General features: G+C 42.1%; 1 protein-coding gene across 8 annotated transcripts in view; it reads left to right on the forward strand.

The window, feature by feature from the left end:
- Nucleotides 1-26689, forward strand: part of LOC126299183 (spectrin beta chain, non-erythrocytic 1) — a 440083-nt gene that overhangs the window by 202787 nt on the left and 210607 nt on the right. For all 8 annotated transcript variants that reach the window (XM_049990953.1, XM_049990949.1, XM_049990952.1 and 5 more), the window contains exons 3-4: nucleotides 20906-21073; nucleotides 26480-26596. In XM_049990953.1, coding sequence (XP_049846910.1) covers nucleotides 20906-21073; nucleotides 26480-26596 — 285 coding nt within the window. The remainder of the gene's footprint in view (nucleotides 1-20905; nucleotides 21074-26479; nucleotides 26597-26689) is intronic.

A 26689-nucleotide genomic window follows, 5' to 3' on the forward strand; every position in this document is an offset into this window, starting at 1 on the left:
AAATGTCGTGGAATTTCAAAGCTGACACGTGACCAGAACGGAGACAAATTTTTATCAGAAGTATACACAGCAAACGTCTTCATTTACAAAACTACAGTCTGACGATTCATTGTGCCAATATTCCACAGTTCTGATTGTAATTACGTGCATTCTTGAACCGCTCTATACAAATCGGGGAATAAATAATTAGTAAGGCACTTGTAACTTCATTTTTTCCCTCCCATGTACAACATCAGTTAAGTTCATGACAAATTAATTATTGTAATTTGTACATTCTAACGAAAATGCAAGACAGTCACATTACTCCACTCAGTGAAATTTATACAAGGCTTATTGTGAAACCGATGGCAGAAGACTATAAAAAAAATAAAAGGATAGCTATTTGTTAAAGGTGAGCAGCATTAACTTTAGTCTTAAAATACGAGTGGCGTGAAGAAGTCCAGTCTGCAGCATTAGCTCTATTATTTCCTAGTAGTGTGTAAAGCAGTCGTCGTAGTTCCAGAAACCGACACTTGGGATGATAATGGATTTCGTCGTTTATAGAATTTTGTTCGTAACGTTCATGTGGGTGCTCTTGCGCTTTGCGAAACCCTGTGGGCGATCGATAACAGTTCGCGGGCAACACGTGCCTTCTGTCAACGGAGGCATTGTACATGAGTAAGACGGCGTGTAGGTGAGAACAAGCATGTCAGCATAAGCAACGGTTTGGAACCGATTGGTTGGGCAGTTGACTGATATAAAGGATGCCAAAATTAACACGCAACTGTACACTGTCCAGTCACATTGTAACCACCTGTCAAAAGCGTAGATATCCATATTTTACAGCGCGGGCCTCTGCGTGACGTGCAGAAAGAGAGTCGACGAGGTTCTGGAAGTTACGAACAGGGGTGTGGAACCATGTCGACTCTAGTGCCGTGACCAGCTGCGCTAGGTTTCCCACAGATTCCCGATTGGGTTTAAATCCGGTGAGTTTGGTGGCCAGGGGAGTACGATAAACTCGTCCTAGTGCTCTGAAAACCACGCAAGTACACTGCGAGCTGTGACACGTTGCACTGTCCTGCTGGTGGGTGCCATCACGCAGAGGAAAATCTGCATATAGGGGTGGACATGGTCCCCAAAGGTAGATGCATACTCGTGTTGATCCATTGTGTCTTCCAAAATGACGAGATAACCCAGCGAACGCCACGAAAACATTCCCCAGACCATAATGCTTCCGACGATTGTTGCAACGTGTTTGCTTTCAGACGTTTCACGCCGTACACCCCAACGGCCATCTATCTGATGTAGCGTAAAACGTGATTCATCTAAAAAGGTCACCAGTCGCCAATCAGTGGACGGCCAGTTGCGTTATTGGCGTGCATGTTGTTGCCTTCGTCGCCGGTGAGCAGCCGGCACCATGGGTGCATGAACCAGACGCCTGCTGCGGAGGCCCATGCGCAGCAACGTTGGCTGAGCGGTCATTAAGAAGACACTGTTGGTAGTCCCTTGGTTCATCTGGGCGAACAGTTGCACGTCTGTATGCCCGTACATATCTCCACAGCCGTCGTTCACCCCTGTCATCTGTGGTCCGTGGTGCACAACAGTTGCCTCGGAACGAGTTTTGGATTGCGGCAATATTTCCATGCACGGTATACTTTAACCACGGCGGCACGCGAACAGTTTACAGACTGAGCTGTTTCGGAAATGCTTTCACCCTCCTCCTCCCCTCCTCCTCCTCCTCCTCCTCCTCCTCCTCCACACACTTTATATACCCTCCATTGCTAGTGCTGCAACCTGCCGTCTGTTAGTGGTTGTTGCACGTTGACGTCTAACATTGGCGGTGGTCTCGTTAGTGCGACTGGACCGTGTATATATCTTGCCGGTGTTGTAAAGAATGTGTGAAAATAAACTGTTTTGTGTATTTTATTCGATATTATCTTTGCTTTATAAATCTTTTCCGGGTAGTTAGAAAATCATAGTACGGAGGGATATTAAAGATAAAATCATTCAAATATTTGAAACACAATGTAAGAGATTGCCCACAATATTACAGCAAGAATATATTCTCACAGCACAAAGTTCTCTTTCATCATTTTTGTGCGATTTTATTTCTTTGGCGCCACAGTATCCAAATACTTGGTATTATTCTAAGAAGCAGCTGATGATTTATTTCATACAGCGCAGCAAGAAAAGGCGGTTTCAGTTTACAGTTTATTTCATCGTTTTTAATTCCACAGCTACACATATCGGTAACATATTCTGTGCCTCGATCTTCAGTTTTAAAGAACTTCTCGACATACTGACAAAGTGCAAAATGGTAAAGGAGAAATGCAAACCTGTAGACGCGTGTGTGACCATGGGAAAAATAGATGTGTATAGGAAACTTATCACGGCCAAAGTAGAGAGGATATAAAATGTAAAACGCCAATGGCAAGGAAAGAGTTTCTGAAGAAGATCAGTTTGTTGACATCTGATGTAAATTTGAATGTTTACGAAGTATTTTCGGAATTTGTGTGGAAGTGAAACGTGGACGATAAGCGGTCCAGACAAAAAGAGAGTAGAAGCTTTTGAAATGTGGCGCAACAGCAGAACGCTGAAGATGTAATGAAATGTCGTGTGGCGAGGGCCTCCCAGCGGGTAGACCCAATCGCCTGGTGCAGGTCTTTTGAGGTGACGCCACTTCGGCGACTTGCACGTCGATGAGGATATGGGTTGATTGAGTAACTTATGAGCAGGTATCAAATGGAACTGGAGAAGAAAGAAATTTATGGCACAACTTCACCAAAAGAAGTGACCGATTGATTAGCCACATCCTGAGGCATCAAAGAATGTTTGGCAAAGGAGGGAAATGTGAGGTTAAGAGTTGTAGAGGGAATCCAATACTTAACTAAACGAACAGAGTTGTGTTGTATAGACTAGCTTGGAGAGCTGCATTAAACCAGTCTTCGGACTGAAGACACCATCATCGTTATCTCCGTTATCTGTGATTAGCAACACGTAGGGACAGTCTTGCAGTGAACTGTATGAAGGTGGCGTAACGTTAATGTTAATCAACGAGCTAAGCATAATTGGTCATTCAGAGCTGTGACATTTCATCTTTTTAACTAAACACACAAAGAACACGTAGCAAGGAAATCGAACGTAAATTAGAAGTAGCCAAAAAGTAACACTTCATGACGGTGTGCAAGGGGGGGGGGGGGGGGTTCTGGCTGCATGTCTATGTTGCATTGGTGACTGTTAAGTGTAATTGAGCCAAGATTTTTGCCTTTTTTTTTATCGAACTCCGACTCGGGGCTCACCATTGCATTGAAAGTTCGAGAAAACGTCCCATATTTAGTGCCGAGCATTCACGCCGTCAGGCAGTAAACGTCTGAACTTAGTTATATGCTGGCAACGATGTTTCCACTTACATAACAAAGTGTGTATCCGCCGCGTTTCAGTGGAAGCAGCTGCACGTACTGCGCCTTCTGCGGCCGGCCTCGCGGTTCAAAGTGCTGCCACGCACTGATGACATTTTCTTCTGACCCCTTCGGCATCCTTGGGGTAAACACACTAGTGATATTGTAAACACAGACTTCTCTGCGAGATACTTTCATACCAGTAGCTGAACTAAGTGTGGTGTATTTATAATTCTGGGTGCAAAACCATCAAATCAACTTTTAACTACTCGACCGTAGCTTCTTTAAAACTTTTTATTGTTTGTACACAGCTCAACAAACGTTTCGAATATAATAGAGTTTACTTCAATGACTTTTTATAGTACACCCGTTGAGGTTTGTGCAATACCTTATGAACCAAATTCTTCCTTCTGGAAACCAGAACGATTTTGGCTAGTTAAAAAAAAATCATTACAAAACAAAGCAGGCTCTCTCCTGTGTGTACACCCTGAAAACAAAGACAGTGAAAAATCTTCATCTCATGATGATGATTATTTGTCTTGTATTGTATTGTATTGTATTGTATGTTAACCGGGGACCTAGAAACGACGGAGAGGCTCCGGCCCCGCCGCAGCCGCTGTGGTCCATAACCCCACGACGACTACCGCAGTCCACGTCACCCCTCCGCCGCCCCACACCGAACCTAGGGTTATTGTGCGGTTCGGCCAAAGGTGGACCCTCCAGGGAACGTCTCACACCAGACGAGTGTAACCCTTATGTTTGCGTGGTAGAGTAATGGTGGTGTACGCGTACGTGGAGAACTTGTTTGCGCAGCAATCGCCGACATAGTGTAACTAAGGCGGAATAAGGGGAACCACCCCGCATTCGTCGAGGCAGATGGAAAACCGCCTAAGAACCATCCACAGACTGGCCGGTTCACCGGACCTCGACACAAATCCGCCAGGCGGATTTGTGCCGGGGACCAAGGGCTCCTCCCCGCCCGGAAAGCCGTGCGTTAGACCGCACGGCCAACCAGGCGGGCTTATTGGTCTTTAGTAGTATGTCCTCCCCGCACACGGTATTCTTCCATTCTGCGACCGGTGCTCTGTATGAGGCCATCAAGTTTATCGTGCGGTATGAGGTCCTATTTCTCAATGGCAGCTTCATTGAGGTCCTGAAGATTGTCAGATGGGTTCGAACGCTGTGCGATGGCCACCTTCAACGGGTCCCATGCATGCTCAGTTGCATTCATGTCTGGTGACTGTGCTATCCAATGCATTCGGTTGATGCTGCATATTTGAAGAGATCGAGACACTGCTAGGGTGTCTTCGGGGACCAGTCAGATTGTCATAGATCGGAATTAGGTGTCCGCCGTCTCATCATTATTGCCGCCTATGACGTTACACTTCCACCCGCAAACGGATAAACTTTCTGAACGTATCAGCGATTCTGGTTTCATATAGGGCTTCTCCAAACCCTATCACGTCTATTGTCCAGTCGCAAACCAATTCTGGTCTGTTCCGAAAAGGTGACATTACTCCATGCTGCAATGGTCCATTGTTGTTGGGCAAGAGCCCAGGTCCTTAGATTGTGTCGGTTTGGTTCGTTCGCCGGCCGCTGTGGCCGAGCGGTTCTAAGCACTTCAGTCCGGAACCGCGCTGCTGCTACGGTCGCACGTTCGAATCCTGCCTCGGGCATGGATGTGTGTGATGTTATTAGGTTTAAGTAGTTCTAAGTCTGGAGGACTGATGATCTCAGATGTTAAGTCCCATAGTGCTTATAGCCATTTGAACAATTTTTTTTTTCGGTTCGTTCAGTGCAAAACTTCTCATTGGTCATCTGGAACGAAAACCACCATGATCCAATTTTCTTCGCATTGTTTGGCTGATATACGAATCCCTGTTGTCCGGGAGAAGTCATTTCCAATATTTCTGGCGGTTAATGTTGGACGCCTGCGAGCCGATAGTTGGAGGAAACGATCCTGCTATGGTGGTGTCATACGAGGACGACTACTACGAGGTTTATCGTTCACATTTCCCGTCTCTCTGTACTTTCTCCACACCTAAGACACACCACTTTAAGTGACATGTAACCGATCAGCAACATCTCGCTCTGTATGATCTGCTGAAAGTAAAGTCACAATGCTGACTCGATCAAAGTGTTGTATGCCTCTACATGGTATGTTACTGCAGTACTGAAATAATAGGAAGGAAGTTGTTGTTGATACTGGACTGCTCGCGGTATGTTTACATGACTGGGAAACAGCCAAAGACCATGCAAGTAGTAAACACAGTCCAGCATATGGGCTCCAGTTGAGTCATGCATGAAGTGTCTAGGTCAGTGAGACTTCTAGTATCGTAGACTACATTTTACGGTAGTATTCCAAAGTTTTGCTGAGCAGTGTAGTTGGAGTGCGAATGAGTGCAAAGGATGATTATGAGGAAAAGCTTATTCCGTTTTTTTTAGGTGGACTTGTGTTGTCTCTAGTCTACTAATGTCCAATCCTAATCTGTTTTAGTAGGAGAAGCGTCCGTACTTGGCATTTAAGTGGGTCTCGTACCAAGTTATGGGTAGTGATCAGAGTAACCAGTTGATTCGATCAGTTACTAACATTTTTTTTTAAAATAAAGTTACTTGTTTGTGTGCTTAAGCTTCCGTGGCCAGACCAGTTTTCACAAAATTCTTCTGGATTCATGAGACATGTAAAACGAAGCAAACCTTCGACCGCTATTGCAAGTAGCCTTAATCAGTGTATATGGTCGACGTTGACTCATTTTACAGCAGTAGGTGCTCACCATACCGATATAATTTAATGGAAAATGTTACTTTAGCTAGTATTTAATACCTGTTCGTTATGCTTATTTGTATATTACGTGACATAATGGAGCATATTACACTGCATCCTTCGAAATATAACAGAACTGAAACTTTGATGGGATAAGTAATAAGGTTGATTGAAAAAAAGTCATAAAGATTTAACAGTATCTTCTATAGAGAGTGGACACTAATCAAATCGTCACATGATCATATATTGCTGTGAAACTGATAGGATTTTAACTTGGTCGTCCGTGTCTGTGACGATTTGTATTGTCTGCGGCATCTTTACGGGGTATTGAAACATAGAAACTCTTGAAACTTCCTGGCAGATTAAAACTGTTTGCCGGACCGAGGCTCGAACTCGGGAACTTTGCCTTTCGCGGGAAAGTGCTCTAGTAACTGATCTACCCAAGCACGACTCACGCCCCGTCCTCACAGCTTTAATTCCGCCAGTACCACAAAAAAATCATTCTATAGAAACTCTTATTTTACAATATGAGATGTAAAAATCACATAAACTGCTCAAAGAATTTTACACCCTCCTCATGACGTGGATTGTTTGGTGGTGTTTCTTTTAATATTTTTATTTTTAAAAAAATCAGAAACTTCTCTCTCAATACTAATTAGAATATTAGAAATCGCTACTTACAGCTAACTGTGCAAAAGAAAACAGGCACTCTCAGTGCAGTTCAATAGAGCGCAATATCTCCATTCGTTGTAGGAAGAATGCGGTTTGCGTAGACTGTCCTGTCTGTAAACATGTCTGAAAGGATAACGTTAAGCTTAGACCGAGCGCGCTCGTTGTTACTCAACGGCAAGAAGAATTTTCAGCAAGGAAAGTAGCGTGTCAATGGGAATTCAAGCACATCAGAATGTGTGGGTTGGAGCAACACAGTATTTATCACGTTGATTAGCGCGAGGCCAGGCATGGGCGATCAATCGCTTCGTATATCGCACGTGGGTTGGCAAATCGCAACGATCGCTCGCTGATCGCTGATCGCACAGAAATCCCAAGCAGTCTGTTTCATCGCACGTACAATATGGCGGCCTGACTGGTAAGGAGCAATGGGTGGCAAAGTGTGTCCGACTTTGTCTAGTTATTAAGCGTGGTTTTGTAGTCATGTTTCGTTTCGCTTTGCGCGCGGTAAGAAACTTACCTCAGAATTTATGGCTATTCAGGAAACACGAACCGCTCTGAGAAGTGAAATTGAGGCCGGAGTTTGTATTAAAAAGTGATAAAAAACTTACCTTCCGATTTTGCATTGATTATAATTTTGAAGCTTGTGCCGTAGATGTAGACCTGATAGGAAATTCATAGTAACAGTCACGATACACTGGGATTTGTGTATGGTTTTGAGCTATTTATGAAACAGTTACATAATAAAAGTTTTAAGCCTCTTAAAAGAATGACTTCCCTTAATGTTAAGTGGACATCTTGCTTTAAATGTTCTGGGCAAATCTTATTAAACAGATAACCTGAAGTCACTTGCCATTTCATATAATCTAAATCTCCCTCATACAATTTAAAACAAGAGTTATAGTAATCCGCAGTGCTGCTATTGACAACAAGTTTAATAAATCCCAATCCCTATTTCTTAAATTTAATTTTTGCAAAATATTCGTGGGGGTACGGTGATCGACACTTCAGCTGCTGCTGAACATAGTTCATTTTTCCATAGCAGAACTTCGCGACACAGAGGCGATAGCAGTACTGGCTGAAATTACTTGATACATAACTCGTGTGTGGGTAGGTCGAGGCAAGCGACCGATGGCAGGCCGTATCGCAACGATCCGTCCCTCGCTTGTGGCACCCTTTAGGCCAGACGCCGTGTGCCCGCCGGCGGCCACAGCGGAAGCTTACGTCGTAGCCCGGCGTGGCGGTGACACATCCATCACTTGGGTGAGGCGGTTAACGTGTTAACGTTACCAAGCAGCAGACTCAGATTTCACATATCCCATTCTAATTGGGCCTAACCATCCTGAAATAAGGGAAAAATATTGTAGACATATATTAAAAATCTTGAACACTTGGTGCTCCGCAACGTTTAGATTTTTATTGAAGGGCATCTTCTGAACACTGTGAGGTGCACTTCTATATTTATTAGCCAGACTGGTATTTGGGTGTATAACCCCTCGTCAGTGGCATCGGATACAGAGGAACTGACAACGGCAGGTACATCGATTTCCACAACATGGCGACTGTATATATAGCAGGAGAAACTTAAGTCTGCTAACATAATATATCCCTATATCAATGACACGCACGTCAGTTACACATTATTTATAATGTTCAGCTTGACATGCATCTAAAAAACAACCAACCATGAGGGTACCTAGAATCCAATTACAAACATGTATATGTTAATGTGATAAAAAATGAGATCAGTCATATCTTACAGTACACATGTTGTCGTATATGTTACTGCTGTTGACTCCTAGGCAGTGGTAATTCCTGATCACGTCTGACATAACGGTCAGACAGTGTAAAATACCATGGTTGGACAATTGGTATATAAGAGTAAAATATACAGAAGGTATAAAATTGCGAAATAATCCAACGCATCGTGTGAAATTAGACAATTTTACATGCAGGATATGGAGAGACTCCAAACCAAACTTATTCGGTTAAAACTTGTTGAAATTATGTATATACATCTGATTCCGAAGTACCTTCTGTTTATAAAGTATGTTGTCTGGATGGTTCATCATATGGGTATATTTCAGTTTATTCTGGAATGTCTGATAATCTGCCTTTTTCTGATTATTGGAGAATGGTGATGGTTTTTTTTATGGTCATAAACAGAATGCTTGTATTCCCCTTAATGAGCACTGAATGCTGAGGGATTGGCTTTAGTAACATTAATATGTTCTCTAAATCTAGTTTTGAGTTTCTCCCCCTTTGTCCACCATAAAATTTATCACATTCACTACATATTATTTTACATGAACCTGGAATGCTATATTTTTTGCTTCTTAGCTGTATTGTGTATAAACTGTGATATTACATTGATCTCTGTCCCGAATCCAAGTTGCATCCTTGTCTTTCAAAACAAACGGCTGATTTTGTCGGAAATGTGACCCCACTATGTTAGGTTTTAAACTTAAGTTCATTTACTTGCTTGCTTTTTGTCTTACATAATAGACAGTTTTTGTTAGTGCGTTACTTCTGTTTTTTTTTAATGAATAATTTTGTAACAAGTTTTGACTCATAGCCATTGTTAGATACTACCTTTTCCAGTGCATGTGCACTAAGTCATCAAAAGTATCCGGACACACCCGAAAACATACGTTTTTCATATTAGGTGTTTTGTACTGCCACCTACTGCCAGATACTCCATATCAGCGGCCTGAGGAGTCATTAGACATCGCGAGAGAGCAGAATGGGGCACTCCGAGGAACTCGCGGACTTCCAACGTGGTCAGGTGATTGGGTGTCTCTTGTGTCATACGTCTGTACGCGAGACTTCCACACTCCTGAATATCCGTAGGTCCACTGTTTCCGATGTGATAGTGAAGTGGAAACGTGAAGGGACACGTACAGCACAAAAGCGTACAGGCCGACCTCGCCTGTTGACTGACAGAGACCGCCGACTGTTGGAGAGGGTCATAATGTGTAATAGGCAGACATCTATCCAGACCCTCACACAGGAATTCCAAACTGCATCAGGACCCACTGCTAAAGTGATATGGCAGTTAGGCGGGATGTGAGAAAACTTGGATTTCATGGTCGAGGGGCTGCTCATAAGCCGCACATCACGCCGGTGAATTCCAAGCGACGCCTCGCTTAGTTTAAGGAGCGTAAACATTGGACGATTGAACAGTGGAAAAAAGTTTTGTGGAGTGACGAATCACGGTACACAATGTGGCGATCCGATGGCAGGTGTGGGTATGGCAAATACCCGGTGAACATCTGCCAGCGTGTGTAGTTTCAACAGAAAAATTCGGAGGCGGTAGTGTTATGGTGTGATCGTGTTTTTCGTGGAGGGAGATTGCATCCCTTGTTATTTTGCGTGGCACTATCACAGCACAGGCCTACATTGATGTTTTAAGCACCTTATTGCTTCCCAGTGTGAAGAGCAATTCGGGGCTGGTGATTGCATCTTTCTACACGATCGGGCACCTGCTCATAATGCACGGCCTATGGCGGAGTGGTTACACGACAATAACATCCCAGTAATGGACTGGCCTGCACAGAATCCTGACCTGAATCCTATAGAACACCTTTGGGATGTTTTGGAACGCCGACTTCGTGCCAGGCCTCACCGACCGACATCGATACCTCTCCTCAGTGCAGTACTCCGTGAAGAATGGGCTGCCATTCCCCAAGAAACCTTCCAGCACCTGATTGAATGTACGCCTGCAAGAGTGGAACCTGTCATCAAGGTTTAGGGTGGGTCAACACCATACTGAATTCCAGCATTACCGATGGAGGGTGCTACGAACTTTTCAGTCATGTGTCCGGATACTTTTGATCACATAGTGTAATTCAGCATTAATATTCGCCTGTTTAAAGGGTATTTGATTAACTTGTCAATCGCTGAGCAGAAATATGCCTCTTTAAGGGATCGTGGATGAGAAGAACTGCTATGAATTATGCAGTGAGCTGTAATGGGTTTCTGGAATATGTTGAAAAGATGGGTATCTCCTTCTCTTTTAACTTTCTGTCCAAATAATTGATACTTCATTTCTCTTCATGTTTAATGGTGAAGATGATATAAACTGATTAAATCGTCATATCATGGTAATTAAAAAAAACTGTTCTCGATATGATCTAAAAATATATTTCGGGTTGTTCCTGAAAGGCAGTTCCCTGTAGCTAGGCCTCCCTTTTTTTTGTATATGTGACCATTGAAGGTAAAATGGCTCTGAGATAGAACTAATTCATTGAGGTCACCTAATTCAACCGTTTCTGTTTGTCTCAGTTTACAAATCAGAAAAAGGCAGATTTATTATCGAAAAATTAAAATATGCACCCATATCACTAAGAGTGCGGACAACATACTGAACGAACAAACAGTGTTTTGGAGTGAGATGTATACATAAAATTTCAAGTGTTTTCATCGAATAACTTAAGTTTCGAGTCTCTCTCTATCTCGTCAGATTGGACATGATTTGCTGTCTTATTTTGAGATTTTATGCATATCGTATATTTTACCCTCATATACCAGTTGTCCACATGCAGCATTTTACATATGTGAGTACATGTCAGATGTATATAATTCGCATCTTAGAAGTAACAAAAGATGGGTTATATAGACTGTATTGACTCTCAGTTCCAAGAAAGTGTTTCCATGTTTACAATAAATAACAGTTACGTCAGACGTGATTAAGAACTGTCACTGCCTAAGATTTGACAACAGTAGCATAAACAACCTGTGTACTATGACATAGGATGGGCATCATATCCTATCGTATTACCCTAGATGTCGTCGTAACTGTGTTCTACGTACCAACATTGTTGTTTGCTTTCTAGATGCACATCAAGTTGAACATCATACAGTACGTGTAACTGACATGCATTTCATTGACACAGAGATACATAAGTAGGCATACGTTTCTGCTATTATATGTACAGTTGTCATGTTGTAGAAATTTATGTACATTCAGTTGTTTGTTTCTCAATATCAGATGCCACTGACGATGGGTTATATACCCGAATACCGGTTTGGGTAATAAACATTTCAATTGCAGCTCATGGTGGTCAGAAGATGTCCTTCAATAACATATACTGTTGTGATCAGTGAACAACTACTAAAAGATCTGAGTAGCTCGTCGTCAAGACATGCACGAACGGAAGACTAAATATGTATGACCAAGGATGTGATAACGAGAAGCAGTAATCTTGTCCAATTTTAGATTCATTTTATTCAATGCAGTTTTAACGCGAAGTTTTTAAAGTTGTCATGAGACTTGAAAATTTTCTTTAAAAGTTGTTTCTAATGCCAGCTGCTGAAGCTAACCTTTCATTTTCCGAACCGGAAATGGTAGACAAGACGCTAGTATTGGTGGTTTTATCTGCCAGAAGCGTTTTTAAAGATAAAATAAGGTATGAAAAAATTTCTTCTTTCTCTTCTAAACAAAGTGTAACACTTTTGGTTCTGTCGCACGAGAACCTGTAAACAAACTCGATGTTAATCGATCCGAAATAAAGATGTCCAACGATGACAGAGTCATTTCTCTCGGTATTTTTTTCCCTTTTATAGTAAACTATAGAGTCTGTTAGCTCCTTTTGCTTCAACACTGAAAACGCTGTGATATTCATCCACCTGGTGTTGTATCGTGCTTCGCCGCCTTAAGACTTACTACTAAATTTGCAGTGACTGACAGATATGGCAGAACTGAGCAGTACGAACAAAGGAGGAAACACTTGTAAGGTTCTCGTCAGCAGATAGCCTTCTGTGAGCTTGGCGGTGACGTGAGGACCTTATGAGTAGAACGTCTTTTTCTGCACAGTGACGCGAACGAATTACTCAGCGGTTGAGGCGATGGACTTAATTAGACGTAATAAGGATTCATTTCTCGGTTAGGCAATTCTCATTAATATTTCCACAGTGTTACTAAATCGGCGAAAGATGTAATTATGCGTACCGAGACCGGCTGACCGCAACTTGGGAAATTCTGTAGAAGGTAATAATAATGGATAACACTTTGTTTGCGGCTACCGTGTACACTTCTGTAAGATATTAGGATCTTACACATTTGGTAACGCACTGTACCAGTCAATATAAATTCAGAAATCGTTGTGGAAAAACGTCAGCCCTAATAATTCTTAATTGTTGGTGATTAATAACTTCCTGCTGTACACATAAATATTTTTTAATTATTTTTTTTTTTGGGGGGGGGGATTTGTGGTAAGTTTTCATGGGACCAAACTGCTGAGGTCATCGGTTCCTAAGCCTACACACTACTTAATCTAACTTAAATTAACTTACGCGAGGGACAACAGACACACCCATGACCGAGGGAGGAATCGAACATCCGACGCACGTACCGTGACAAGGCGCTCCAGACAGCTTGGCTACGCCGTGCGGCAATATTCGGTTTGTTGATAATAATAATCATCACTGAATTTATCTTATACGCGGAACTGAGATCATATTTTAGGAATCCAAGTTAATCGAGTTAAATTTCAAAAGGTCCCTTGAAAATCCGTGCATTAGCAACCACGAAAAATCAGCATCATTATTAGAAATGGGGAAATATGGAGCCAGGCTCGCTTAAACGTTCTTTATTTCGTGTTTGAAATGACGCGAAGTACAGAAGAGGAAGAACTGTATGGAAAGTAATTTTTACTATTTTTCGGCACAAAAGTTTCTGCCAAATGCGCCTGCATTTGTGAACGTGAAAATGCTAATCAACTGGGATTGTGGCTGTTGCTGGTAATGCGACTTCGCGTTTGTAGACGGTCGATATGCCCCATTTGCTGCTCGCACACTCCTATTTAACATTCTGACGATGAACTGATCAGCCAAAACATTATGAATACCTGCTTAATATAGTGTTGGTCCACCTTTGGAACGCAGTACAGCTACGGTCCTGGATTAGACAAGTCCTTGGTAGGTTTTCTGAGGTAGTGGTATCAGATGTCTACGCACAGGTGACGCAAATCCCATAAATTGCGGACCGTTGGTTCGTGCGCGCGTAGCTGGCGCCCAATAGCGTCCCTGATGTGGCCCACTGGATTATGAGCAGGCGAATCTGGTGGTCAATACATCAACAATAGTTCTCTATCACGCTCCTCAAACCACTGTAGCAGGATTCCAGCCGTGTGACGCGGACAGTTATCCTACTGGGAGATGACATCTCCTTCAGGAAAGACATGAAGGGATGCAGCTGGCCTGCAGTAATGTTCACGTCGTCCACAGTTGTCCTGATGCTGTAGGTTACTACCCGAAGTCCCATGGAAGCCCATATAAATGTCCCCGCAAGCAATACTACCCCCATCGACCTCCGTCCGCGTCATGCATGGTTCGAGCAGCCTTCCTCCAAGATCGTTGTCTATCTTGCATTACAGAGCAGGCAAGCCTCCGACCTCCACTTTGTGTGATAATGCGGGGACGTACAACATTTTGTCGCCTAGTCATGGTTTCACCGTCCTTCAAACCACTTTCAGTAGAAGCTCGAGAGCACACGACTAGCCCACCAGCTTCGCCGGTTGTGAGATATTCCGGGCCATAGCAATCTGCCCGTTGACAAAGTTGCGTATGTTGGTGGATTTCGCAATTTCCGGCCCGTATCGTCCCTAGAACGGTTCTAAATTCGATTCTGCTCCGCTTAAATGCGAGGGGCGTTCAATAAGTTATGCAACAAATTTTTTTCTTGCCAATTTCGGTTGAAAGAAATGCGGAATTTGTTGCGGGACATGGTTGAATATTCCCACTTCAGCCCCTGTAGTTTCATGAAGTTCCGATAGGTGGCGACGCTATACGTAGCCTTGAAGATGTCTGTTTCGGAGGTGCATTCCAACCAGATAGCTGTCTTTGAGTTTCTTTAGGCGGAAAACCAGAGCATTGCAGATATTCATAGGCGCTTGCAGAATGTCTGCGGAGACCTGGCAATGAACAAAAGCACGGCGAGTAGTTGGGCGAGGCGCCTGTCATCACCAACACAGGTCCCGCAAACCTGCCTGATTTGCCGCGTGTCGGCCATACACAACTGCGACTCCTGCAGTGTCGGAACGCGCGGACACACTCATTCATTCACTCACTCACTCGACTCGAGGTGATTGACGGATCACAAATATCTCGCTGCAAACTAGGGTTCTCTGTTGGTAGTGCTGACGCACCCGAAGCAGCTCACTAAACCATTGGACTGTTCTCCCTCATCCACCCTGGATCCCGGATCTCGCACTTTCCGATTTCAATCTGTTTGACCCAATTAAGGATGCACTTCGCAGGAAGCAGTACGCGAGTGATAGGGAGGGTATTGATGCACCAAGACGGCTGCGACGTCGACCAGTAGAGTGATACCATGCAAGCATACAGGCCTTCCGGTAAGGTGGCGTAAGTCCATCGCATTAAAGGGATATTATGTTGAAAAACAGGGTTTTATAGCGAAGGAGAGGGACATAATATGGTGTATTGGGATCCTGAATAAAATCAACCTGCTTTCAGAAAAAAAGTGTTGTATTGCTTATTGAACGACCCTCGTATTTTGCTTACCGCATCACGTGACGCGCTGTGGTCAGTGGTCATAATGTTTTGGCCCATCGGTATAAATGATACACCTCAATTACAGAAATGCACTACTGCTGTAAAGTACGCGGCACAGAAATCTTTCATTGAGAATATTAAGGTTCTTGAAAATTATATCAAGGAGAATATATGATTTAAATGAATTTCAAATCAGAGATTAGGTACACGCCAATGTAGAAATGACTGGCATTATGGTACGTGATCTTTGATTTCAAAAATGCAATATGTGGTGAACACTCTACGTGCTGCAGCCATAGCGCCTAAACGCTGCGACATAGAATCATAGTAGGATATGCTCCTGAGGAACCCATTTCCACCCTGTTTGTACAGGAGTTAACAGAACATTAACAGTGGTCATTGGGAATGGTGACGAACAAGTTGCCGACCAGTTATGTTCAAAATGGTTCAAATGGCTCCGAGCACTATGGGACTTAACTTCTGAGGTCATCAGTCCCCTAGAACTTAGAACTACTTAAACCTAACTAACCTAAGGACATCACACACATCCATGCCCGAGGCAGGATTCGAACCTGCGACCATAGCGGTCGCGCGGTTCCAGACTGTAGCGCCTAGATCCGCTCGGCCAGTCCGGCCGGCCGCCAGTTATGTCGCAGATAAGTCAGGAGAACGTGCACGCATGTAAATCAGCGAGGCACGTTGTGTCCTTATAAAAGCTTGCGCCTCATGTAGCTGGGCAGTGTTCTATAGTAGAAACAGGGCATGTAGAGTTGCCTGAACGTGGGCTGGTATCTCGAGCTCTTAAACCACCTTGATGCATCGATTTGTATTCAGATAGTGATTAATAAATATTGTTTACATGTTTTACACGTGAGCACTCCAAACTGCTATATTTGAGATTCTCAGTTACACGGCTAAAAACATGCTGCCTGCAAGATTGCGGTCGTCGCGGTAGTAGATGGTGCCATCACTGCGGGACTTGTTAGAAAGTGTCACTCAGTACCTTGTGCCAGTTTCGACGTTCAAATGCCCATTGTAGTCTGAGCCGCTTGTTGTTTCCGGACACTGGAAATCGACCCCATGGCGCATATGTCACAAAAACGAACTCAGCAGACAGCGTGGACCCGTAGACGCCAACAGGTGTGCACTTAGAGCCTCCACTGGGGCCGGACGCTCTGTACTATCCCACACGGTGATGCGCGCAAGATGGTGGTTACTTACTGGCTGCTGTGGCCTTACTGTACGGTCCAGTACTCACTCATTGTTGCATATTACCCTCTTCCAACTGTTTTAGTGGCATTGACACTGCACCAACCAAAATGTCACAGTGTGACAAGATCTTTTTCTAGAGTCCGATCATTTTGCATCGTTGGTAATCACAAGCCGATTTCATGAATAAAGCGAAGTCGATAGCACGTATTTATTGTAATGCCTGGTTGTCTGAATTAGGGTAGCTTAAAGTCGAAAATATGAATGAGGTTATAGCTATCACCAGCACTAACTGGTGCACGTCATCTGAACGCTAATGTTGCGCTGTTTGACGTCGATGAGAATTACTGGCATTTGCTTTCGTATTATGACTTCGTTTGACGGTTCTTCCCTTTGTGAGCTTTTTGTAAGTAACACGACCTGCTTTTGAGCCGACATGTCTTCTATCTTGCTATCTCTCTGCAGTCTTAATGATTAAATGTCGGAACAGTGTTCTAATCGCCCTGAATTGAATTTATTCCCTCAAGTTGTTGCAATTTTTACAAGTGATATAGCTTTTTAGGCCAGAAGCAGGCTACGTCTATTGCATTATGAATTGTTGGTCAAGAGGTGCTCAATGCTGCACTTGACTGGAGCAATCAGGGCAGGAACACATGTGTTAGGCTGCCTGGATGTCACAGTTGTGGAAGTTAGGTGGTACTGGATATCCCAGATTTAGGAGCTCTGCTTTGAACTTTATATTCCTGTTCGCGGTATGTTGAAGGATTTCCAGACTTCATCGGCTTTGAGATGGCAGCCGCTAGTTACTCTGATAGTTCCAGCCAGTAATGATCATTTTGAAGTTGACGCCATTCCACTGAGTTTGATGTTCGTAGTCCACGGTTACTTTGCGGAAGCTGTTTCTTTGTTTTAGCCTTAGGGTAGCCGCATAGTGGGTGTTGTTCACAAGTGGACTGTTTCGCTCTCTGTTGGTGGGTAGTTGTCTCCTGTGGAATTGTCGATGGAGCTATTCCAGCCAGGTGGTAAATACTATGTGGGAGGAAGTTTGAGGCAGCTGGTGATGACTCTGTATGTATTGTCGTGTGTGACGTAAACTTGGTTAGCGTTAGCGGATTTGTACCATCTGCGAAATGCTTATTCATAGCAAGAGTAGCAAATTGCCAAACCTGTTGCTTTTACCACTTGTAGTTAGGCATCCGAGTTTGAGCCGACAACTATTAATGTCACTGGCTTTCCTGGTGTCGGCACAATGCGGCATATGTGTCAGAGCCTTGCCCAGGATAATACCCAAGTTGTTTGAGTATGTACATTGCTCCTTTAAATGTAACTTGGATCGCTCTGTATGCGTATCTCTTTCGTCGATGAAAGACGCAAAACTGGGTTTTTGCGGTGTCAGCAGTTGGTTACACACTCAATAATGTTAGTCTCTCTCTTTGTGGGACATGTATAACTTTGAGCCGTGCTACTTGCGTATGGGGCTTCATGATGATGACCCGTTTAGATCTCTTCTTGTTCGGGCTCAATTTCACTCATGGCCGCAGGACTTAACATTGTTAATCAGTTTATAATTTTATGTAAAACACCTGTACACCATTACACAGCTATAGGGTTCATTCGTTTACTGTGTCAGATCCAAAACACTGTTGAAGTTGTTAATTGTTTCTGTTGCTCCGTGGTTCAGCTGAAACTCGTGAAGGAAAGGAGTTAGGTGTGATTAACACGTGTTCTCTGTGTGTATACTGTCAGATATCAGGCTAACAAACTCATATGTTATAGGGTTTCAGAACATGTATTTTACATCTTCCTGAAATCTGACATTTCTATGTGCAACAGAATAATAATGCGTGCATACACAGTGAAGTCCATAACTTTGTCATGGCTTCCCATAAACAAGGACAGGATATTGCTGGGAACTCATTAACATCATCGAGGTGCTCTCAACCAAATTTTCGGGCAGGCACTTTACGTCTTCGCTTTCACGCCCTGAGTCAAGCGGCAGTTTCGCAAAGCATAAACAAACTCTCGTTTCCATGCGTCTAGTGGTCTTGACATTTATATGTTTTAAATTGACGTTCTTGGCTCATGTTCTCATAGAAAACTGAGATACTTGACGTGCTACGAACTGTAAATTTGATATTTTGCTTGTTACCTCACCTGAAAATAAACGACATTCAACAGTGCAGTGCGCTGGTATAAAAGTCAGCATCGGTAGATAATCAGTTGCTGTCATGAGTGGTGAACTGGCCGACTGACAAAAAGCAAGCTGCGCCATTACAGTCTTGGTAGATAGGCCACATCATATTGTCATGTTACATGGAGCGCTTTTCTTGAACTTCGTTATGGTAGGCCTACCTTCTGTCAAGCTACCCGCGTTGACACCGTGTCGGCGCGGCTATTATGGTTCAAATAGCTCTGAGCACTATGGGACTTAACTTCTTAGGTCATCAGTCCCCTAGAACTTAGAACTACTTAAACCTAACTAACCTAAGGACATCACACACATCCATGCCCGAGGCAGGATTCGAACCTGCGACCGTAGTGGTCACGCGGCGGCTATTATGTATCGCAAGATTTCTGTTTGAGTGATGTATGGCGCTACGTCCCAACACTTCCGTAAGAATACCCGTAACCTCGCTTGTGAAGTTTGAAAGTAGGTAAGAGGTACTGGCAGAAGTGAAATTGTGGGGGCGAGTGGTGTGTCGTGCGTCCACGAAAGGCAGGTTCTAGGTTAGAGTCCCGCATTGACACACGGTTTTTATCTGCTAGGAAGTTTCAAAACAGCGTGCACTCCGCTGCAGAGTGAGATTCATTGTGGAAACAATTCCTTAACTTTTTGAATACTGGTGGTTTCCGCCTGAAACTACCATTATATTAATTATTTTTAAGTACCACCGATGATACTGCGAGAGAGATGCATATAGTGGTACAATGAAGTACTTCTACGTATGTAGTGAACTGAAGCAACCACTCATAGCGTCCAGTGCAACAGTCGGCGCGCAGATGATGCTACGTGTTTGTAGGAGATTGTGACATGGGATTTTTTTTAAAAAAAATTTAATGATCGTTAAAACATGTATGTGTAAAGTTATTGTAATGTAAATTTGGGTGCGTAGGACTGCTGTTATTAGTGCTTTCGAAATGAAACCACTGGAACTGTGTGTACTTTTGATCTAAATTTATTAAATTTTAGGTCCATTTTTGCTTGTTCTTTAGGATTAGAATTTGTTTAGGCATTATGAGTTCACAGCAGTTTCGAGCTGTGGGACTGTGTCAAAGAAAAATGCGAAATGGCTTTCAAATATATCTCATGAAATGATGGGTGGTTGAAAACTTTGTCCGTGATTCTAGGTGAAATCACAAATTTAAAACAACTGATTGTCGACTTTTTATCAATTTCACCTTCTGTTCGTTGCTCATTAGGGTAATAAAGATAAATTTTGCAAAAAATTTTAAAATTAATTTTTTATGTTGACACACAGGGTTAAGCTGTGAATAAATTGTTCCTCTCCATATCCTTTCTGCCGGTAGTACTAGTTCCGAAACTTTGCAGAAGGACTTGGGTTATGATTTAAAAGGAGGAGAGAGGTAGAGGTATTATCAGAAGTGAAGCTATGAGGGAGATCGTGAGTCGTGCCCGGATAATTCAGTCTGGAAGAGCCTTGCCGCAGATGGCAAGGTTTCGGGTTCGAGTCTCGGTCTGGATTGTAGATTTAATCTGCTAGGAAGTTGCAACACAGTGTTTTGATGTAGTCATATTCTGCGCTGCTCTTCAGAATCAACAAAATATTTGCGGCTATTACAGGTTAATGCTACCGTTTAGAGACATCAGCTGCTTAAAAAAAAAAAAAAAAAAAAAAAAAGGGGGGAACACTGGCCTTCAGGTAGCGTCAGTTCAGACACGCTTTTCAAACTAGCCTCTTGAAGTTTTGGTATCAGGAATACTGTCGTTTTCTATAATTCTATCAAGAGGGCTGTATGATACACTGTAGCTAACTACACAAAAACTGTTCCTGTGGTATGTTCTTGTAAACAACCCTCAGTTTACTTTATTAAGTTGAGAGTTTAGAGATGGAAAAATTTTGCCAGGTTTAAAGTCAGCCTGTTGTGAAATGAGGAGAGATTCAGCTGTTACTGATAATCGATTCGCAATCAGGGACTCAAATTTTACATAGATGACTCAGCATACTTAGAGATTTCTGGATTATCTACGGCTTTACGTTGGAAGAATACCTCCACCAAACGTAAAATTTTATTTGTGATTTCCTAGTACCTTAATTCGTAGCAACCATTTGTGTCTCACTTGTAAACGCACGTGACCTTATATTTTATTTTTTATAATAGCAGATGTGTGATTGTGTTTATTTTTTGACAGGCAAGAATGGAAGTGGACGATCTATTTACCGATTTGGCGGATGGGAAGAAGCTGCTGAAGTTGCTGGAAATAATCTCCGGTGAGAAGCTCGGCAAACCCAACAACGGCAAAATGCGCGTGCACAAAGTGGAGAACGTCAACAAATCTCTCGCCTTCCTGCACACGAAGGTGAGTTAACGCCGTACATAAGATCCCAGCACATATATCCCTCTCCCTCTCCCCCCCCTCCCCTCCCCCCCCCCTCTCTCTCTCTCTCTCTCTCTCTCTCTCTCTCTCTCTCTCTCTCTCTCTCTCTCTCTCTCTCTCTCTCCCCCCCCCTTCCCCCTCCCCCTAACTATAGATTGATGTATACCACGATCAAATACTTGTTGAGAAACATTTTACGCCGTGCACATACTGTGTTTTCATCGCGATTTCAAATCATAAATCTATCTCTGTGGTCTCTCGTTATCAAGTGCGCACTCTGGGGAATTGCGAGTTATGTATGCAGGATATCTATTATAGTTACGTCACCGAAAATTTTGTGAAAATTGGACTGCACGTTAATAATTTGAACAGATGCATAGGATACGTATTCAGCAATACGAAGAAGCAGATACTTGGTACGGACAGACTACAGGGAAGTATACGCAACAATATTTTACATTGTTGTGAATACAAAGAGGGTGTGCGCCATATCTTTGCTGACGCTGACGTGATTCTAGTCGCAGAGACTTCATTAAACAATACGTAGTTTCCCGTCATGCATTCGATAGTTACTTGCTCTCCTGACGAAGAAAACTTATGGTATTGCCATCAGGTTGGACTTTAATGTCAGCTAGACGTGACGAGTTCAGCGAGTACAATTTATAGAACCTGTATTTTGCATCCATACCCCGCACTTGGTTATGTGCTCTAACAAGTATATGTACCAGGTTAACCTCGTTTGCCGGAGGGGCACACGCTTCCGTCTCTAGCTTCCGCAAGCACTTCTCTCTCATTGAAGTTAACCGAAGACACGTTACTGACGGACCGAACTAACGCTAGAGCTGTGACTACCGACAGAGGTCGCAGCTAGCTGCAGCTTTGCGTCGCTCTTGTTCGCGTGCTCGCAGGGACTGCCTGCGCGTAAGGTGGAGATCCGGTTCCGACGCCACATCCTGCACGTTTTATTCAATGCAAAGGTTGAGTTCGGTGATTGGAACACTTCTGACGAAGAGCAGCTTCAGTGGGACATTCCTCGAAACGCCTCATAGGAATTTCTTTTGATGTACGAAGCTCTGTTACTATGCTGTCTTAATGAAAATAGTTGAACTACGTCTATTTGATAAATAAAAGTTCGTTTTCACGAAGTTACTGCCATTTACTGCTCCTTTAAGATGAACTATTATATCCGCATTACATGTGCAGCAAAGTGAACATATCTGTTAGACAAGATTAACTGCTGGAAAGAAGACTCCTCGTACGTGCACAGTTTATAATCTGCGAGTGATCTAACGGTAACAACGGATTCGGAAAAAAAGTTTAGCCACAGGGTTAGAATTTTATTGGAGCTTCATTTACACTAAAAAAATCACAAACATAAATGATGATAGAAATAAAAACGTTACCCAAGGCCAATGAAATGTTAGAGCAGGTTAATGGGTCTCAACAATACAGCTGGCACAAGGATATCACTAGTTATTTATAACTGGCAAAAAGACGATAAATGTTGGTAATCATAATACAGCTAACACTATAAATAAATTGGTAGATGGTTTACGAGCTGGCACAGGCCAAAAAATTATTTTTGTATGTTTAAAAAAAATTAATTTGCGTGAACTCATTTGCAATAACGGGGCTCCGCCAGAGCTACTGTGGTTTCGCAACCAACGTGGATAAAATGTCACTGAAAGTAGACCCTCGCTGAGTCTCTAGCGTAGTTGCAAACGCTGCTACAGCCTGCCTCGCGAATCCAAGTTCCAGTGCTTAGGCAACTCAGCTATCACGACTATACATTATTTTTTCCTCTGCACGTAGGAAAACATTCGTTTTGCCATGTGCCTTTTGGTGGATCTCTGCGAGGATTGGATTTGCGGTTCATATTATTCGTAGCTATCCTGAGAGCCTTAAGATCATAATTTCTGTTAGGCATGACAATGGAAGAAACACTTTCCAACAACTATGACCCGAGCAAGTAATTAAGGGCACATACTAACTGTACCCATGTACGATAACAGAGAAACTCGAATGTCGTGCCCACAATGTTTTCGCGTTCTGTTAGGCAATACGTACGTACTTACGAGGAAAAAAAATCACTGTACCCCAGATAGCACATTAATGGCAAAGTGGTTACTATGTTAGCTTAGAGTTTTAATGTCTAGTGATGACGGTTAATAGGGCTGAGCCTTGACACGTCACAGCGGATTTTCACGCCGTTGATGATCGTACGCTGTCGGAAATCTGATGAGAAAATGACGACTGCGTAAAGTATGTTTTTTGAAGAAGAAATTAATGTATTTAGTAACTATAATTCATTGCGCGAATTTTCCAATGACGCAGTTGCATGTTAAACTACATTACGCATTAATGGTGTGTTTAAACAGTCATAGTCCGCAGCTCGTGGTCGTGCGGTAGCGTTCTCGCTTCCCGGGTTCGATTCCCGGCGGGGTCAGGGATTTTCTCTGCCTCGTGATGACTGGGTGTTGTGTGATGTCCTTAGGATAGTTAGATTTAAGTAGTTCTAAGTTCTAGGGGACTAATGACCATAGCTGTTAAGTCGCACAGTGCTCAGAGCCATTTGAACCATTTTTTAAACAGTCATATGAACTGCATGCGCAGTATTCCGAAGCACGTAATCGATGCATTTTACAACAGCCGTGACTTACCCTCTATAAACAAAAACTAATTGATGAGGACTAACACGAGCTGAAAAGCGTGGCTCCTGCATGCTGTCGTCAGTACCGTTTTGGGCGGGCGTTTGGGAGTGATCAGGAGATGTGACCTTGACCGCAGAACAACGCTTCCCGCTTGCTGTGTCCTTCAAACCAAACGAGCCGCGCTTGTCCTTTTTTTCCCACGTTCTGAAATAAACTGAAAATCTTTTGAGGAACGCAACTGGAATGTTGAAGGAGCCCTGCGCATAACATTTTGTCATCTCACTGTTATATAGATGTATAAAAAGTACATAAATATCTCTTCCGCAAGTCAGTGCAAAAAACTGTGTACAAAAAAACAAATATGAGTAAGTTGTAAGGCTTGCATCAGGTTTACAAATTACGCAGCGGTTGTGCCACAGAAATTAAGAGGGTTAATGCCATGAACTTCCTCATGTGTGTATGAAAACAGGATTGAACTGTACATTACATTTTAGTCCTGTCTCTGCTCCACGAATTCCCTGGATGTTCTTATTGTAGAAATGAGCAAACTGTTTGGGATCTAAAACCACAGGACAGTAATTCTTGTAGGACATCATGATCATCTGTAAACCCCTCACTGTACTTATCCTGTAACTATTCTACGTAATGGTAGGATAAGTTGGCAATTCATTCTTTGATGATCCTGTAATGGGCAATTCTGTTTACTTTCTGGATAATGAATGACATTATACTTACTTTTTTTAATCATTTTCATGATTATAATTAACATCCAGTTCCACATTAACTGCTTGACATGAAATCTTACTTACAGTGGAGATACTCTATCCCATACATCTTGTATAAATATCTTTGAGTAAATAACTAGCTGTCAAACTTTAATTACAGCAACTGTCAGATAGTAAAAAATGTGTTAATACACGCAACAGCAAATTATCGAACAATTTTAAAATGTTACTGAAAAAAAAATCCAAGAGCTACAGTCAGCAATAATGGTTTACTCAGAGTTGATATTTGTACATCTACAACATCAGGACATGAGTACATCAAAAATGTAAAAAAACCTCTATAATTTATATATTATGTAAATTATAAATAAATGTATGTGATTATTTGCAGACATACTGATGAAGGCAGTAAAGCTGAAATAAGCTTGTATCCAAAAGTAAAATATCACACACCATACTATCTTCCAGTTCTCTGCGTAATTTCCTACTGTGACATAATATATGCTGCAAGCCCCATAATTAAGAAATTATTAAATTACTTACTACATTTCACATTATAAAGATACAGATGGCATACACAAAAATTTCCCAGTGTTGTTAATGGTAAAATATAAGCTGAATGTTATTTAGTTACTTGCATGTTCATTATACACAGAAGACAAGATACCAGAGGGGACAAAAAAGCATAGAAAGAAGGTACAAACAGTGTTACCAGTTATTTAGTAAATCACGTCTACATTAGAAGAGATTTCAAATTCTTTAAAAGAGTGTAAAAAGTTTTTTTATTTCAGACAATTTTGGGCCTTATTTTTAAAGACCTTAAGAGAGTCAGCATGTGCCTGCATAGGTAATGTGTTGAAAAGTTTTATTTAAAAAAAAAAAAAAAAAGATCGAGTTGTAGGTATTTCTCTTTCTAATGATTGATGAGTATTGTGGTTATGAACTGAATGGCTATGGTTATAACTGTTAAGGTTTTCTTTTATGTAAAATAATAATCATCTTACATGCTCCCAATAGTAGAGGGAGTTCTACTATTTTCAAGTATGAACTACTGTTCATTGTAGCTCAGGGTGGCCCACTGGACTTGCATTCAGGAGGACGACGGTTCAATCCTGCATCCGGTTATCCTGATTTAGGTTTTCTGTGATTTCTCTAAATCTCTTCAGGCAAATGCCGGGATGGTTCCTTTGAAAAGGGCACGGCCGACTTCCTTCCCTATCCTTCCCTAATCCGATGAGACCAATGACCTCGCAGTTTGGTCTCCTCCCCCAAAACAATCGAACCCCGTTGTATCCCACTTCCACCAGGTCATTTAAAGATGAAGTTTAAAAGATTGAAAAAAAAAGAAATAAAATAAGAAAAGTGTAGTCAATTCAACAACTAATCTGGTGGAATGGTGTAACTAGCATTAGAGAAGTATATAGTTGGAAAAATATTGTAGATAATTAATCTAAAAAGATAGTGAAAGTGTTGTAACCATTTTAATGCCAGATAGATAATGAACAAAGCAATAATGACAGTATCCACAGAAGGCTAGATTTAAAAGCAGTTAGATATTTCTGTCAGTTTCAGTGTTTAATTTTAAGATACATGTGGCGTGGTTATATTTCTAAACAGTACCAATAGTTAACAAATTCAAATTATTATTAAATAAGTAAATAATTTGTAACTCTGTGGTGAAGTAAACAAGTGACATGTTAATTTAATAGTACGTGAAGGTTTTCGTCACTTTCCTGATCATAAGTTTAATATGAAAACATTTGAATTAGGAGATGATGTGTGCATTTTACAGTTCGCCCACAAAAAGACTGAAGCCAATTTCAGTGACATTTGTTACCCAAATGACAACTTCCTGTGACCCCTTATTATTTGTCTAAAACAGTATCCGTGAATTATTTCGTTATAAACAGTTCTAACTGTGCAGGATATGGCACAACCTGGAGGGAAAATTGTTATGTATGAAGTTTCTAGACTCAAAACATTCCTCTTTTTAATTTTTTGTTTTGTTTTAGGTTCGTTTAGAAAGTATTGGAGCAGAAGATATTGTCGATGGAAATCCCAGACTCATTCTTGGCCTGATCTGGACAATTATTCTTCGTTTCCAGATTCAAGAAATTGAAATAGATGTGGTATGTTAGATTTAATATATTTCTTATATGTGTAATTAGTCACATTTAAGCTGGTAATGTTAATGACTGAAGATTAGATGTGTTGCATTTATT

The sequence above is a fragment of the Schistocerca gregaria genome, chromosome X (genome assembly GCF_023897955.1).
Source record: "Schistocerca gregaria isolate iqSchGreg1 chromosome X, iqSchGreg1.2, whole genome shotgun sequence".
Classification (NCBI taxonomy): Eukaryota; Metazoa; Arthropoda; class Insecta; order Orthoptera; family Acrididae; genus Schistocerca; species Schistocerca gregaria.